Source organism: Bubalus kerabau, chromosome 22 (assembly GCF_029407905.1).
Source record: "Bubalus kerabau isolate K-KA32 ecotype Philippines breed swamp buffalo chromosome 22, PCC_UOA_SB_1v2, whole genome shotgun sequence".
In the NCBI taxonomy this organism is placed as follows: domain Eukaryota; kingdom Metazoa; phylum Chordata; class Mammalia; order Artiodactyla; family Bovidae; genus Bubalus; species Bubalus kerabau.
This window is the reverse complement of record NC_073645.1, coordinates 46,430,225-46,445,012: the sequence shown is the minus strand read 5'-3', so window position 1 is coordinate 46,445,012 and position 14,788 is coordinate 46,430,225. Positions and strand designations below refer to the sequence as shown.

Sequence of the window (14,788 nt, the reverse complement as noted above, 5' to 3'; positions counted from 1 at the left end):
ATACATGTGTGTGGGCATGTGTGCAGATGTGTGTGTGTAGGCATGTGTGTGCGTGTGTACAGAGGTGTGTGGGCATGTGTGCATGTGGGGATGTATATGTGTGTGGGTATGTGTGCATGTGTATGCGTGTGGGGCATGTGTGTGCATGTGTGTGTGTGCCTGTATGCAGGGGCACCTGTGTGCATGTGTGTGGAGGTGTGTGTGAATTGCAGGGTATGTACATGTGTGGCTGTGTGTGTGTGCATGCCTGTATGCAGGGGCACCTGTGTGCATGTGTGTGGAGGCGTGTGGGCACGTGTGCATTGCAGGGTGTACCTCTGTGTGGGTGTGTGCATGTGCATGCCTGTATGTGGGCACCTGTGTGTGGAGGCATGGGTGCTGGTGTGTACATGTGTGTGCATGGGCATGTGTGTATGCATGTATGAGGTGGGGCAGAGCCCATCATGGCCTCACCATGAGGGAGAGAGGGAGAGGTGACCCCGGCACCAGGTTTCACAGTGGGCAAGGCAGGGCCAGGCAGGGTTCGAAGGCCACCTGGCATCGCCTGAAGAGGGAAGGGCACAGGCAACCCTGCCTCGGGGCCTCGGGCTCCTTGAGGCCCTAGAAACCGGAGGCGGGCCTCTGGAGAGTGTCAAGAGTGACAACTTATGAACCTAATTAAGTTTCTTTCTTTGGATCAATAAAATTTCTGGTGGGCTCATTCCAGGGCACGCCTTGCTCTGGAGACAAGGTTAGCTGGAGGACGAGGCCACGTGGGTAGGCTGCGTGGGAGAGCCCCCCTCCAGGCCCAGGAGGCTGGGGGTACTGGGGCCAGCCTGGCTGGCTAGAGCCTGGTGACACCCTGGCCTTGGGCCTCGGGGCACCCACTCCCACACTGGGGGCCGGGGCAGCCAGCCCTACTTGGGTTCATCTCCCGATCAGCCACACTGGACAGGCTGGCACCTCTCTGGGCCTTGTTCCCCCCCGCTGTAAAGCAGGGGTGATAATGCTACCAACTTCCCGGGAGCAACACAGAGTCAGCATCAGGCCTACCAACAGTAAGCACACAAGGGGCACTGTTATTCTTACTCCATTTCCCATCGTGACACGCAAACAACAGCGCCTGCTCTGTCTCCTTTAGAGGCTGCTGGGCGGGTGGACACACACCCGAGGGCGCGGGATGATACACAGTCCCCTGGACACTGGCAGATGGAGGCTCGGCCTTGGCCTGGCGTTCAGCAGCTCACCTGGGGCACAGGCCAGATGGGATGCGGGTGGGAGGCAGGGCCTGGGGGATCATCGGCTGTGCAAGGAGGGCGGGCGGCAGGCTCCCCCTGGACAGCACAGACACTAGCTAGGGCGCCCCATCTGGAACAGGCCTTGCACTGGCGCCCCGCCCTGCAGAGGCTCTCCCTGGTCCTCCAGCCCTGATCACTCAGGGAGGAGGAAGGGGGCCCTGGGAGACCCCTGTGCCCACGTTCCAGGCAGGCCTGGGGGCAGGCTGTGGAGGGGGTTGGCCCGCCACCTCGGCCCAAGCATCCTCCTGCTGCCTCACACTTCACACCAGCACTTTACCTCCTGCTGGGTTCTTAACGTTGTTGTTGTTTTTTTTTTTTTCTTTAAACATATTTCTGGGAAAGCTGTAGTTTTACTTTTGTCCTGCGAGGTTTGTTTTTCTAAAATATGTGTGCACTCTATTAGGCGATAAAATCTCCACATGAAGTCATCCTCAGCAGCTCATAATCAAAACCCCGGGTGTCCGGAGAACAAAGCGATTGAGAAAACCAGGACTGAGCCCTGTGGACAAAGTGCAAGTGACGGGCAGTTGGGAGCCACGTTTTCCTTTGGCTCAGACCTCTGCTTTGCGAACCACTGACGGCTGAGCGTTGCAGCAGACACCCAAGGGCTGCGAGCCTGTCCGTGGGCCAGGAGGTCGCCTGGAGTCCTGGTTCTGCCCAGGGCCCTGCCATCCAGACGGGTCATGGCTTCTGCTCACAGGCCCACAGCATCAACAGGATGGAACACTTACTCCTTTTGGGAGAACTGTACTCCCTCATCCACGCACATGACGGTTTTGGAGGCCAGAGTGTGGACGAAGAAGCCCAGCTCTGTCCCTGACCCCCCCTCACACACACAGAGCAGGTGACACGCTGGTAGCGGGTCTAGGGGAAGCTGGTGCAGGAAGAGGAGTGGACAAAGTGGATCAGGGACGCAGGGGAAGGATGGACGCGAGAGCTGGCACCTTCTTAATCATTTTTCCCACAGAGGCCAACGCCTTAACCTTGGCCTTCCAGCCTCCAGAAGTACAAGAAGACACGTGTCTGTTGCGTAAGCTCCCCGGTCTGTGTGGCCCGAGCAGACTAACACGTGGTGTCTGAGCAGGGGAAGGGAGGGGCCCACGCAGCACGTCCCCGGGAGAACTGGGACCATTTTGTGGCATGTCACTCAATTTGTTTTTTAACAGGCCTCCCAGGCGGCCCAGTGGTAAAGAGTCTGCCTGCCAATGCAGGAGACGCAGGAGACACGGGTTTGATCCCTTGATCCGGAAGATCCCCTGGAGAAGGAAATGGCAACCCACTCCAGTATTCTTGCCTGGAGAATGCCATGGACAGAGGAGCCTGGCGGGATACAGTCCATGGGGGTTGCAAAGAGTCAGACATGACTGAGCAGCCTATTCACGTGCCATACCATTCACTTATTGAAAGTGCAGAAGTCAATGGGTTTTTCTGTACCGCAGAACTGATTTTTCTAAATTGCAGTAAAACATATAGAACATAGAACTTGCTACTGTTTTTTTAACGGTCCAATCCAGTGGCATTCATGACATTCAGTGCTGTGCAACCATGATCACAATCAAGCTCCAACAGGCTTAAAAACAGAAACAGAAACCAGTACCCCAAACAGGTCCTCTGTCCCCACCAAACAGTAACTCAGCCCCGGCAACCACTACTTGACTTCCTGCCTCTATGAGTTTGCCTCTTCCGGATATTTCACACAAGTGGAAACGTACAGTAAGTCATCCTTTTGGCCTGCTTATTTCACTAAGCATAGTCTTTAAGGTCCACTTACGTTGTAACGTGTGTCAGGAACTCATTCCTTTCTGCGGCTGAATAATATTCCATCGTAAAGAAAGACCACATTTCGTTTCTCCATTCACTGGCTGGGGGACGTTTGGGTTGTTTCCGCCTTTCTGCTGCTGTGAAGGACAGCGCTACGAACATTTGTGCATCGGGTCTGTTCGTCTTTGCTTTTGGCTCCCTGCTCACTGTGGTACGTCTGAGTTTTCCCGTGTTTACGGGGAAGGGCGCCCAGGGCTGTGATTCCATTCTCAGCTCCGCATCAGGGGTACATGCCATCTCACTGCGGGTGACAACCGCCCTGATGATTTGGCTAAGTTGAGTCTCCTGGGGTCCACTGTAAAGTCCCCGTTTTCCCTTCTAAAACTGTTAAATATTCAGAGAGGGGTAGTTCAAGGCTATGTAAATAGTCTGTTGCTGCTTAAACTTCCAAAGGGCTTCTGTTTGGAACCTGCCAGGCTGGAGATGTCTACTGATGGGCAAGGGCCAGAGGTCACAAGGTTACTGATGCCAGAGCTCGGGAGGGTTGGCTGTAGGCTGAAGTTAAAGAAGCATCCCCGGTGGGGTTTGCAGCCACAGGCCCAGGCCAGTCACCTGCGGGGAGACCGGAGGAGAGTGGGTGGCTTCAGTCAGGCCACCCTGCCGCCTGCAGCGTCTCTAGACCAGGAGAGAGAGCAGGCTGAGAAGGAGCCCTGGTAATGACTGAGTGCTGAGGGCTGAGGGGAGAGCGTGACCTCAGCTGGCAAAACCTGGGAATCCGTCCTTCATTCTCCAAGACGACAGGCCGGCGGGGTCACCCTCCGCATCTCTGCCCAAGCCCGCTTGGCTTGCCTCCCATCACACCCTCACCCTGGTCCCTACACATAGTCCCTCTCATCCTTCAACCCAGAACTTTCATGGCAAGACTGTTCAAAGCAGTGAAAACGTAGAAACAGCAGTGTCCGTGACTCTGGGAATTATTAGGCATATGACAGCACGACTGTGTCACACTTGCCTGGCAGCTGCGAGAGACAAGGCGGCTCCGTACACACTGAGCAGACACCCAGGGCATACTAAGGGGGAAAGCAAGATTACTGCACTTTATACTTAGGGTATAATCCCATTAAAGTTAAAAAAAAAAAAAGTATGTGTTTATATACACATCAAAGAGCCCCAGGGGGCCCATGTCAAACCGCAACAGTGACGATTATTCCCCGCAGCACGACGATGAGGCGGCATCCAATGCACGTGTTCCCACGTTACTGGAACAGAGTATTTCCTTAACAGTGGGCGTCTACTACTAGGTACGTTCGGCCACCACCTCTCCGTGGACCTCCTGCAGAGGCCGCCTAAGGGGTCTTGCTGCTTTTGCCCTCCCCTCTCCTGTCATCTCTCAACCCAGCAGCCAGAGGGACCCCTTCCAAGCATGAGGTCAGCCCCGGTCCTCTGTGCACATCCTGAAACGGGCCACCCGGCATAAAAGCAGAAGCCCCGATCCCTCTGACCCCCTCAACCGCTGCACCCCTGGCGCCCGGCACCCCACTCCCTGGCACCCTGCTTGTGGTTCACAGCCCCTCTGGTCTTCTCACATAGAATATGACCTGCCTGGTCACCTGCTCCATCGCCCACCCTCCCCTGCTAGCACGCGAGCCCACGTGGCAAAGACTTTGCCTCTCTAGCACTCTGATGGCTCCCGAATGCGCACCCCATGAGAGCTGGTTCAAGGAGTGAAGTCAACAGAAAAACCATGAAAACACTTGGATTTATCATAAGTTCTTTGATGTCCCTGATGAGCTGGACTGTATTACCATCAACACCGCAATGGCCCCTCTACCTTCCAAGGTCTTCCTTCCGGGTACATGGGGACATTCAGGGGATGTTTGGGCCAAGGATCTAAACGTTCACATTTATCATGTTATTTATTAAGTTTCTTGAATGGAAGTGAATGCACTTAATCTCTTCCTGACGTATGCTTACCCAGTCTCTAAAAGTGGCTGCTTATTCCTCAAACTGACATGGGGTCAATCATTTGACACAGAAATTCCATGGGTTAGGTAGGTTGTATCCAAGACAACAGAAAATACATGTTTACCAAACACTTTCATATGGAATTTCATAGCAGCACTATTCACAATAGCTGAAAAGCAGAAACAACTCCAGTGTCCATTATTTGACAAATGGATAAATAATAGATGGTATATTCACATGATGAAATGGTATTCAGTGGTGAGAAGGAGTTCAGTTCTCACATACGCTATATACGTGCTCCAGCTGTGTTCACAGGCTGCCTTGAGCTCCACGTTCCCGTGTGCACTGGAAACCCTGACTCTTGCCTGGCACGTATGTCCCCCTCACCTGCCTATGATCATGAAGAGTGTCAGACACGGGGCTCCCAGTGCCAAGCACACACCCAGCAGAAATAGGTCTCACGGGTGCACACGACACGTAGCAATGTTCCAGCACCCCATTCCGGCTCCTAACAGCCCCTAGTGCCCGCATCATTGCAATGGGAAAAAACAGCAGAAACTACTGCAACGAGCAGGCGATCCAGCCTACACACTGTCACGGGAGATCTCACAAAGTTAGTGCCAAGCAGAAGAAGCCGGGATACGAGGGAGCACTCGCTGCGTGGCTCCATCTCATAAAGTAAAGACGTGGGAGTCTGGAGAGGGGTCGTCCCAGCGATGGGGGAGGGGACAGGAGAAGGCACGTGGGGGCTTCTGGGGCCGGGAAACATCCTGATTCTTGACCTGGGTGTGGGGGAGTGTTTACTGGATATATTTCCCTCTGTGAATATATATCAAGCTGTGTGTTTATAACACACACCCTTTTGTTATTTTCAATGAAGTTAAGGAAATTTTAGGAAGACCCACAGAGCATTACCTAGACAGCATAGTAAAAAGCAGAGACATTACTTTGTCAACAAAGGTCCGTCTAGTCAAGGCTATGGTTTTTCCAGTAGTCATGTATGGATGTGAGAGTTGGACTATAAAGAAAAAGAAAGCTGAGCACCGAAGAATTGATGGTTTTGAACTGTGGTGTTGGAGAAGACTCTTGAGAGTCCCTTGGACTGCAAGGAGATCCAATCAGTCCATCCTAAAAGAAATCAGTCCTGAATATTCATTGGAAGGACTGATGCTGAAGTTGAAACTCTAATACTTTGGCTACTTGATTCGAAGAACTGACTCATTGGAAAAGACCCTGATGCTGGGAAAGATTGAAGGTGGGAGAAAGGGACAACAGAGGATGAGATGTTTGGATGGCATACCAATTCGATGGACATGAGTTTGAGTAAACTCCAGGAGTTGGTGATGGACAGGGAGGCCTGGCGTGCTGCAGTCCATGGGGTCACAAAGAGTCGGACATGAATGAGCGACTGAACTCAACAGAACGTTATATAGCTACTGAAACCACGTGTTACAGTTGATCATAGGGAGCGGTGTGTGTGTGTGCGTGCACGTGTGTGTACACAAGTGTGTGCTGGTGTGTATGAGTATCCACACATGTGGTGCATGTGTGTGCTTGTCCTGGTGTGCACATATGACTATGTAGTGCCTGAGTGCATGTGTGTGTGTGCACGGTTATCTATGCACGCATATGCATGGGCGTGCACACAGACATCTAACCCAGGAGAAGGATGCGCCTTCAACCACAGGAGGCTACAGTCCACAGCTGCTAAGGTGAGTGGCCACCTGAGGCTGATCTGGGATGTTAGCCAACAGTACCATCCTAGGTCAGCCAGAGTGCTGCTTTGTGGTCATCTGGGGACATTAAAGGAGTCAAAACTGCCCACAGAGGAGCCCATAAAGGACCTTCTCATTAGTAGCAGTAATACTAGTTGCCACATACTAAAGCAGTGTGAGGAGCCAGGCAGTACTTGAGTTTTCCATTCTATCATTTATGCCCATTCACGAGTGGAGGAGACCAAGGCTGAGGGGACAGCAAGTGTCTGGGCTGGGATCTGAACCCACCGGTGCCTCTGGTCACCCACAAGCATGGGCTCACTCCCTGCTGTGTGCGTTGGCCCTCATTTAAGGAACACGTATCACCTCCGGCTCTGCCCAGGCCTCTGGACACAGAGCTGACCCAGGCAGGACCCAGCCCACTGTGGGGACAGACCCAAGAACATTTAGCCCCATCAGAGACTGTGACAAAGGGCTGGGGTGTCCAGAGGGTGGAGGTGCAGGGTCCACACTCTCTGGGACCCTGAGACCAGGGCTGGAGTCCCAGCTCTGAGCTTCCAGGGATCCCAGGGAACTCCCCTTTTCCGTCCCCCTCCCCTTGTCAGTTCATCTGCCAGATAAGAGTGTAGCCTGGGCGCCCTCACTCTGAGAACTGGAGTAGGGCTGGTAGGAGTAGCTGAGGTCGGCACTGCTTCAGGCAAAGTGAGGCTGCCCGGGGGATCCACTGGAAAGGGCTGGGGGGCCAAGATGAACAAACTGTCCCCCAGACACCGCTGCTGACCCTCAGACCTTTGCAATCCATGGCTGAGGTGAACAGCTCAGCTGACCATTCACCCCTCACCCCCAACAGCCTCATGGTGACCTGGCCGTGATTCTGCTGGGATCCCACAAACTCTGCACAGAGGACCCCAAAAGATAGAGGTGGGCTGGGTAACAGGCTCCAGGTGCGGGGGTAAAGGGATAAATCCTGGTTTGTAGTGTTGCCGATTGTCAATACATCCACCCTGGTTAATTCAAGCTACCAACGTGTCACGGCTGACTGCAGCTGAGAAGGTTGTGCACGACTGACTCTCACAAGCTGGGTCCCGGGGGGCCCAGCACTTCAAAGGCTTAAGCTACAGTTAACTCTCGGCACCTGCCCCAAAGGGCTTAGTGTCAGTTTTGGGAAAACTGGAGGAATGCGGCCCCAAAGCAGTGGCTGGTACCCAAGGTCTCTCAGCTTACTGCCCCTCCCCAGGGGACAAGCAGCAGAGTGTCCCCGGAGGGGCAAGGACCGCCCTTCCAAGAGTGGTGTCCTGGGGACCCAGTGATGCTAACCAGACTCTGGGTTAGCAGGAAGGCAGCCAGGCATGCGAAGGGGATATGATACGATGAGTGTCCTGTGTCCAGGATCGGCCTCTAAGAGACACTGGAGAAGGTGCCACCCCGCTCCCCAGGCCAGGCGGGCTGGGGAAACACCTGTCTGGGGGCCTCCCCTGCTGAGCGTGGCATGGCGACTGCCCACAACAAACAGGGCACAGCGGCCAAGCCTGGCTCTGCAGACAACCCAGGGGCGGAGCAGGCCACACGGAGCCCAACGCCTAGAGGCCTCTGAGGACAGCAGGGGTTCTCGCCCCCCGATGCCTTTGCTTGGTCAGGTTTCTGAAGGCGCAAAGCCCAATTTTCTCCACCACACACAAACGCAGAGGGGCAGCAGTGGTCTTCCAAACCGGCTGGACCCACTGTAACCTGATCCCTGCGCTGGAGCAGGGAGCTGGTGGCCACGGTCCGGCTCTGTTTGCCAATCTCTTCAGCTGCTGCCTGGTGACCTTGAGCAAGGCCAGATGCCCCCAGGCCTGTGGCCGCATGCTGAGACAGTGGGAGCTGGGCTTCCTCCCTGCCTGACAGAACCAGACGTGCCAAGAACGGACACCAGACAAGACCTTGAAGTCCTTGGATGAAGGTGGCCACCCAGGAAGCAAGGAAAGGGGCTGCCTCACTTCTGGGTCAGGCCTTGGAGCACTGGGCCCCCTCACGACACTGCTCCTAAGGATACCGGGTCAAAAGGAGACTCAGTGGGTGGCTCTCGATTTAAAAATATTTTTAGAAAGAGGTGCAAAACCTGGAAACCCAGCTCAACGGGTCCTGCTCCCCTGAGACTAAACCATCACCCCTTATCTAAATGCACTTCAGCAAAGACCTGTAAGTGACTTCTTAGGGACAGTGACCTGCATGGTGAGCCAGCGGCATCTGTGTTCTTCACCGACTTCAGTAAAGGATGCAGCAGAGACTAGACCTTACTTCCTACCCAAGGTCCAAGGACAAACCAACAAAACCCTCTGCCTCAACCAAAAATTATTTCCAAGGGAGGAAAAATGCCCTCTTCTCTCACACTTGCCTCTCAGTGCTGCAGGATGCTGCTGGAAGGCTCCAGGGAGCCTCGAGCATCTCAGGTGGGCCTCACCTGTCACCTAGGGTGCGGTTTGTGCACATCTGAGCAGAAAGTGAAAAAAGCAAAGCCGCTCAGTCGTGTCTGACTCTCTGTGACCCCATGGACTGTGTAGCCTACCAGGTTCCTCCGTCCATGGGATTTTCCAGGCAAGGGTACTGGAGTGGGCTGCCATTTCCTTCTCCAGGGGATCTTCCCAACCCAGGGATCGAACCTGGGTCTCCCACACTGCAGACAGATGCTTTACCATCTGAGCCACCGAAGCCCTCATCTGAGCAGAACGTGTGTGAAGAAGGTATGGAGCTTCCGATGCCAAGAAATTCTCCCCCACCAGCTGGAGGTCCTACAGTCCAAGTCAGTTCTCACACTGTCCGCCTGGAAAGAGCGTCAAGGGCTCAGGCCCAGACTGTTCCCCACCCAACTTCAGAGGCTGAGGTCCAAGAGCCGCCGTGTTTCTGATATACCTGCTATAAATTAGAGGTCCCCACGATCCCCTACTCTGGGTCAACTCATTTGCTAGGAGAGCAGCTCTCAGAACTCAGAGTAATATTTACCCACGTGTGTAAGTTTATTTTAAAGGACATTATAAAGGATATGGAGCAAGGTAGAACTCTCCCAGCACCTCTACCTGCTCAGAAGCTTCCAGAAGCCCATCTTTCTGGGTTTCTATGGAGTCTTCATCACGCAGCCACGATTGACTAAGTCATTGGCAGTTGGTGACTTGACCTCAACCCCCAGTACCTCTCCCCTCCGCTGGGGTGTTGTGGGGAAATGAAAGTACCAAGCCTCTAATCACTGGGTGGGTTTCCCTGGCAACTAGCCCCATCTCAGGGACTTTCCAAAAGTCACCTCATTAACATAAACTCAGCAGCCTGCTGAAAGGGGTTTGTCATGCACATGAGATACTTCTGGCGCTCTTATCACTTAGGAAATTCCAAAGGTTCTAAGGGGCTCTGTGCCAGAAGCAGATGAAGACCAAACATACATTTCTTACTATAAAGTCACACTATCACAGAACCTGCGGGGGACATGTTTCGGGGAGGACATCACCACCAAACCGAGACATGGGTTCCTGGGATGGTTCCCGCCCCCCTGCTGCCTGGAGACTGCCTTCTGGCTTTATGGCTTTGTGGGAGAACAGGTGTGTCTGGTCCGTGAGGCCCACCAGCAGCCGTGTGGTTCTGGGATGAGCCTGTATCAGGCAGGTGCAGGGGAAGCCGGAGCAGTAAAGGGCTCAGAGCAAAGCCCACCCTCCCACCCCCTAACCCCTCACCCCATCTCCCGTCCCTGGAACTCAGAGCTGTTGTCAGATGGCTGTTCAATAACCCAGTGCGTACTACCCGTTCCCTGAGAACGCTTTGCTTTTGCTTGTGTGGTTTCCTTTTCTAATATATAACCTCTTCCATCATAAAAAGTTCATGTAGCCATATCACATGTTTGGAACTCAGAGATAAGAAGAAAACATTACCCATAACTCCAAGTAGAATGCACATACCCACCCCAGACTCAGCACCCTACACTGCAACCACCCCCTTCCTCATCCATCTCCCACTAGGGAGCCCGGAAGGACCAAAGGAGACCAGTGTTCAGACAGACAGGGAGATAACAGGTTGATTTCAATTCTCTAACTCAAACCACCATGAGTATCTGGGGACGTGGCCTTCCAGTCTCATTCCCCCAACAAGCATGCCTACTCCAGAACCGTCATCACCCTGAAACAAGAAAGTTTTGTTATCAGCTCCTATCAGATTATATCATAGGCATTTTTCTGGGTTGCTACATCAAAGGGGTTCCCCCACAGACACCATTTCATTGTTTTCGCAGTAAACCTTTTATCCTGAGATAACTATAGATTCACATGTGGTTTCTCCCAATAATAACACCTTGCAAAAACTATAGGATAATATCAAAACCAAAATATTGACATTCTTACAGTCAAAACACAGAGGATTTCCATGACCCTCATGATCCCTCATGTTGCCCTTTATAACCACACCCACCTCCCTCCTACCCAATGCATGTCTTAATCCCTGCCAACCACTAATCTGTTTTACATCACTATAAACTTACTGGGGCTTCCCAGGTGGTGCTAGTGGTAAAGAATCCACCTGCCAATGCAGGAGATGCAAGAGACGCGGGTTTGATTCCTGGGTCAGGAAGATCTCCTGGATGAGGAAATGGCAACCCACTCTAGTATGCTGGCCAGGAAAATCCCATGGACAGAGAAGTCTGACTGACTATTTTAATAATGCTATATACAAGTGATGAGATAGCACAGAATCTTCCGGGACAGGATTATTCACTGCATCAACAGTTTCTTTTCCTTGCTGAGTAGTATTCTATGCAACGGATATGTAGTTAAATTGTTCACCCACTGATGAGCATCTGAGTTGTTTCTAGTTTGGGGCTTGGAGAAAAACTGCTATGAACATTCACGGACAGGTTTTTGTGTGAATATGTTTTCATTTCTCTGTAATAAATGCCCAGGAGTGCCATGACCAAATCATATGACAGCTGCAGGCTTATTTATTTTTGGCCATGCTGTGCAGCCTGCAGGGTCTTAGTTCCCCAGTTAGGGATTGAACCTGCAGCCTTGGCAGTGAAAGCATGGAGTCCTAACCACTGGACCGCCAGGAAACTTCTGATAGTTACACGTTTAGATGTTTAAAAACCTGCCGAACTATTTTCCCAATTGGTTGCACCATTTTATAGTGCCACCAGCCATGTCTGAGTGATCAGACTCTCAGCATCCACATCAGCATTAGCTGTTGTCATTATTTTTAATTTTAGCCATTCTGAGAGGTATGTAGTGATAGCTGGTGGTGGTTTTTGCATTTCCCTAATGACTAGTCATGTTGAACATCTTTTTTGAGTTTATTTGCTACTTGGTGAAATGTCTGTTCACTTTTTCCCATCTATTTTTTTCTCTTTGGGTTACCTCTATTTCTCTCCACATGTTCTCAGATTGTTTCCATTGTTCCCCCCCAAGGAGCAAACAAGCCCATCCAATGAGTTTTTAATTTTGGCTACTGTAGTTTTCAGTTCTAAAATCTCCTTTGGTTCTTTATTCTGTCTTCTATTTCTTTGCTGAGCCTGTCTACGTCTTTGTTGAGCTCTACTACTTTGTCACTTGTTTGCAGATGTGCTTGTTGAAGCATTTTCAAAGTAGCTGTTTTAACAACCTTTGTCCTAACATCTGTGTCATCTCATCGCTGGTGTTTGTCCATTGACTTTTCTCATTCAAGTTGAGATTTTCTTGGTTCTGGGTATGACAAGTGATTTTGTATTGCAATTGTGGACACGTGGGGTACGAGACTCTGGATCTCATGTAAACCTTCTCTTTTTAGCTGACTTCTTTGGGAACACGACTCCAGCAGATGAAGTAGGTAGAGCTGCTGTGTTACTGCCAGATGGGGCAGAAGTCCAGGTTCCCGACTTGGTCTCTGTGGACTCTGAGGTGCAGGAGGGGTGCTGATCACTGCCGGTCGGAGGCAAGGGGAGTTCCATCCTGGTTGGGAGGAACAGGAATGCCTCACAATTGCTTCCCATGGGGCCTCATTGACCACATGGAGAGTATCAGGTGGGAATCACCTTATTACTGCTGTTGGGGGTAGAATCACCATGGCTTTCCATGGGGCTTCCATCAACCACATGGAGAGTATTGGGTGGGAGTCACCTTATTACTGCTGTTGGGGGTAGAATCAAAATTGCTTCCCATGGGGCCTCCATCGACTGCATGGACTATGTCGGGTGGGAGTTGCCTTATTGCTGCTGTTAGGGGTAGAATCACAGAATCTCCATGTCGTCCCCAGGGACACCCCAGCTGAGGAGCCCTCTTTATCACCCACCTCCTGACTCCCTATCTACTTGGCCTTCTATGACACCCACCAGCCCAGGGGTAAGAGGTTCATGACAGCCTCAAGAAGATGGGAGTCTAGGCTCGTCGCTGGGTCCTTGCTGGCATGAGAGGGAACAGACCAGTTTACTCTGTGGCATTTGGCTGGCACAGAGTGGTTATCGACTACAAGTTCCTGTCTCGCTGGGCTGCCTAGAAGGACAGGCTTCTGTGGGGGCTTTTTGTCTGTGCCCCTTGGCGTTTCCAGGCTGCTGGCTTCTTCAGCTCCAAGTCTGGGATCCACCAGACAAAAAGAAAACCCAGGGAAATGACCACTGTGTCACTCCACGGCTCCAAAGGTCCCTGGCAGGCCTGCCCTCTTCTCTTCACCTTTCAGAGTCTTCTCATTGTGTTTCATAGCTACTGTCCAGGGTTTAGTTGCACTGAGCAGGAGGAATAGAGAAAGGATTTCAACTTCATCTTGTCCAAAGCAGAAGTCTCTCCAAGTGCTTTTCATGGTTGAGTTCATATTTTTTTGCTTCTTGTAACCAGGGTGGGTCTTGGGAGAAGCAGTGGCTGGTGTCTGACAGAAGACCCCTCAGCTCCCTGTCAAGTGTCTGCTTTGCAGAAGACCCTGGCGAGCTCTCGAGGGGCTCCTCAGGAGGGTGCTGGGCTCAGCAGCCCCCATTGCCATGACAGGCCCTTCCCTGTCCTTGGTCTTGACTAAGAGCAGAGCCTGTGCTGTGACCATAATCACCAAGCGCCCTTCGGTTGGAGTCGGGGGTCACTCGTGTGGCTACTTGGGCCTTTATTTTACTAGAAGGAAAACATGAGGCCATGGTGTTCCTTGTGCAAAGCCAATGAGCAGGATATTTTTGGACTTCCTCTTCCTCCTTCCCCGGCTTCAGCTAAACTTCGGCAATCTGGTCTTCTCCCTGCGGCCCATATTGAAAATGCAGATGAGCCTCTTTCAAAGCTGACTAGTACAGGCTGTAAAACTGTACATAAAACACAATTTCAATTATGTTTAAAAATACTTTAAGAAGGAGGGGTCTGGAAGGAAATATGTCATAATGTTAATTGATGTTATTGGTGGATTACAAAAGGATTCTTTTAGAGCTGCTTCTTTCAGATGGTTGATGATTTCCATATTTTCCAATATGAACATATTACACTCATAAAATTAAAAACAAATTTTTAAACCAAAATAAAATGTCTCCCGTGAAAAACTAAATAGTGAGTGTATGAAACCATCACTGGCTGCTTGTCTCATCTAGACCCGGGTTTATATCTTCAGACCACAAGTTGTGGTCAAGTCGGGACTCTGAGCCGCTGCACAAGATGCCAACCAGATCCAGGACCTGGAAAGTGGAAATGACGCCTCTTCCCTGCATGCCCGAAGCTGGTGTCTTGCCAGCCCCGAGGCTTCCAGTTTTGATGGTCCCTGGGGTAGCAACACTCCTGCAAAGAGTCACTGCACAGCTCTGACCGGAGAGAGACCCCATGGAACCTACTTTCCGTGGGCCCCAGAGCCAGCGGTACATACCCCACACAGACTCCCTCAGGCCCCACAATGGTCAGTGCCACCAAAGGACCAAGACTGCAGTGAAACCCAGCACTGCCAAGGCTCAACCTCTCTGCACTATGTTCGAGACCAGGCTTGCCGGAGGATATCCTCCAGGACAAAGACAAGAGAACTGCTCATTACCCTGCCTGAAATAATTCCCCCCACAAGGCGGCCTCCAGCCCAGGCCTCCAGCCCTGCCACCCCCATCCCAGCCCGGGGTGGGGAGGGGGCCATGTGTAC

At 52.0% G+C, this 14,788-nt stretch overlaps 1 protein-coding gene across 3 annotated transcripts in view; it reads right to left on the bottom strand.

Moving 5' to 3' along the window:
- Positions 1 to 14,788, bottom strand: part of LHPP (phospholysine phosphohistidine inorganic pyrophosphate phosphatase) — a 127,087-nt gene that overhangs the window by 33,631 nt on the left and 78,668 nt on the right. Inside the window, exon 7 of one of the 3 annotated variants that reach the window (XM_055560912.1) lies at positions 10,622 to 13,916. The exons of the other annotated variants lie outside the window; for them this stretch is intronic. Within the exon in view, the coding sequence (XP_055416887.1) occupies positions 13,886 to 13,916 (31 nt within the window). The 3' untranslated portion in view covers positions 10,622 to 13,885. Of the gene's footprint in view, positions 1 to 10,621; positions 13,917 to 14,788 lie in introns of those variants that run through there. 3 annotated transcript variants of the gene reach the window in all.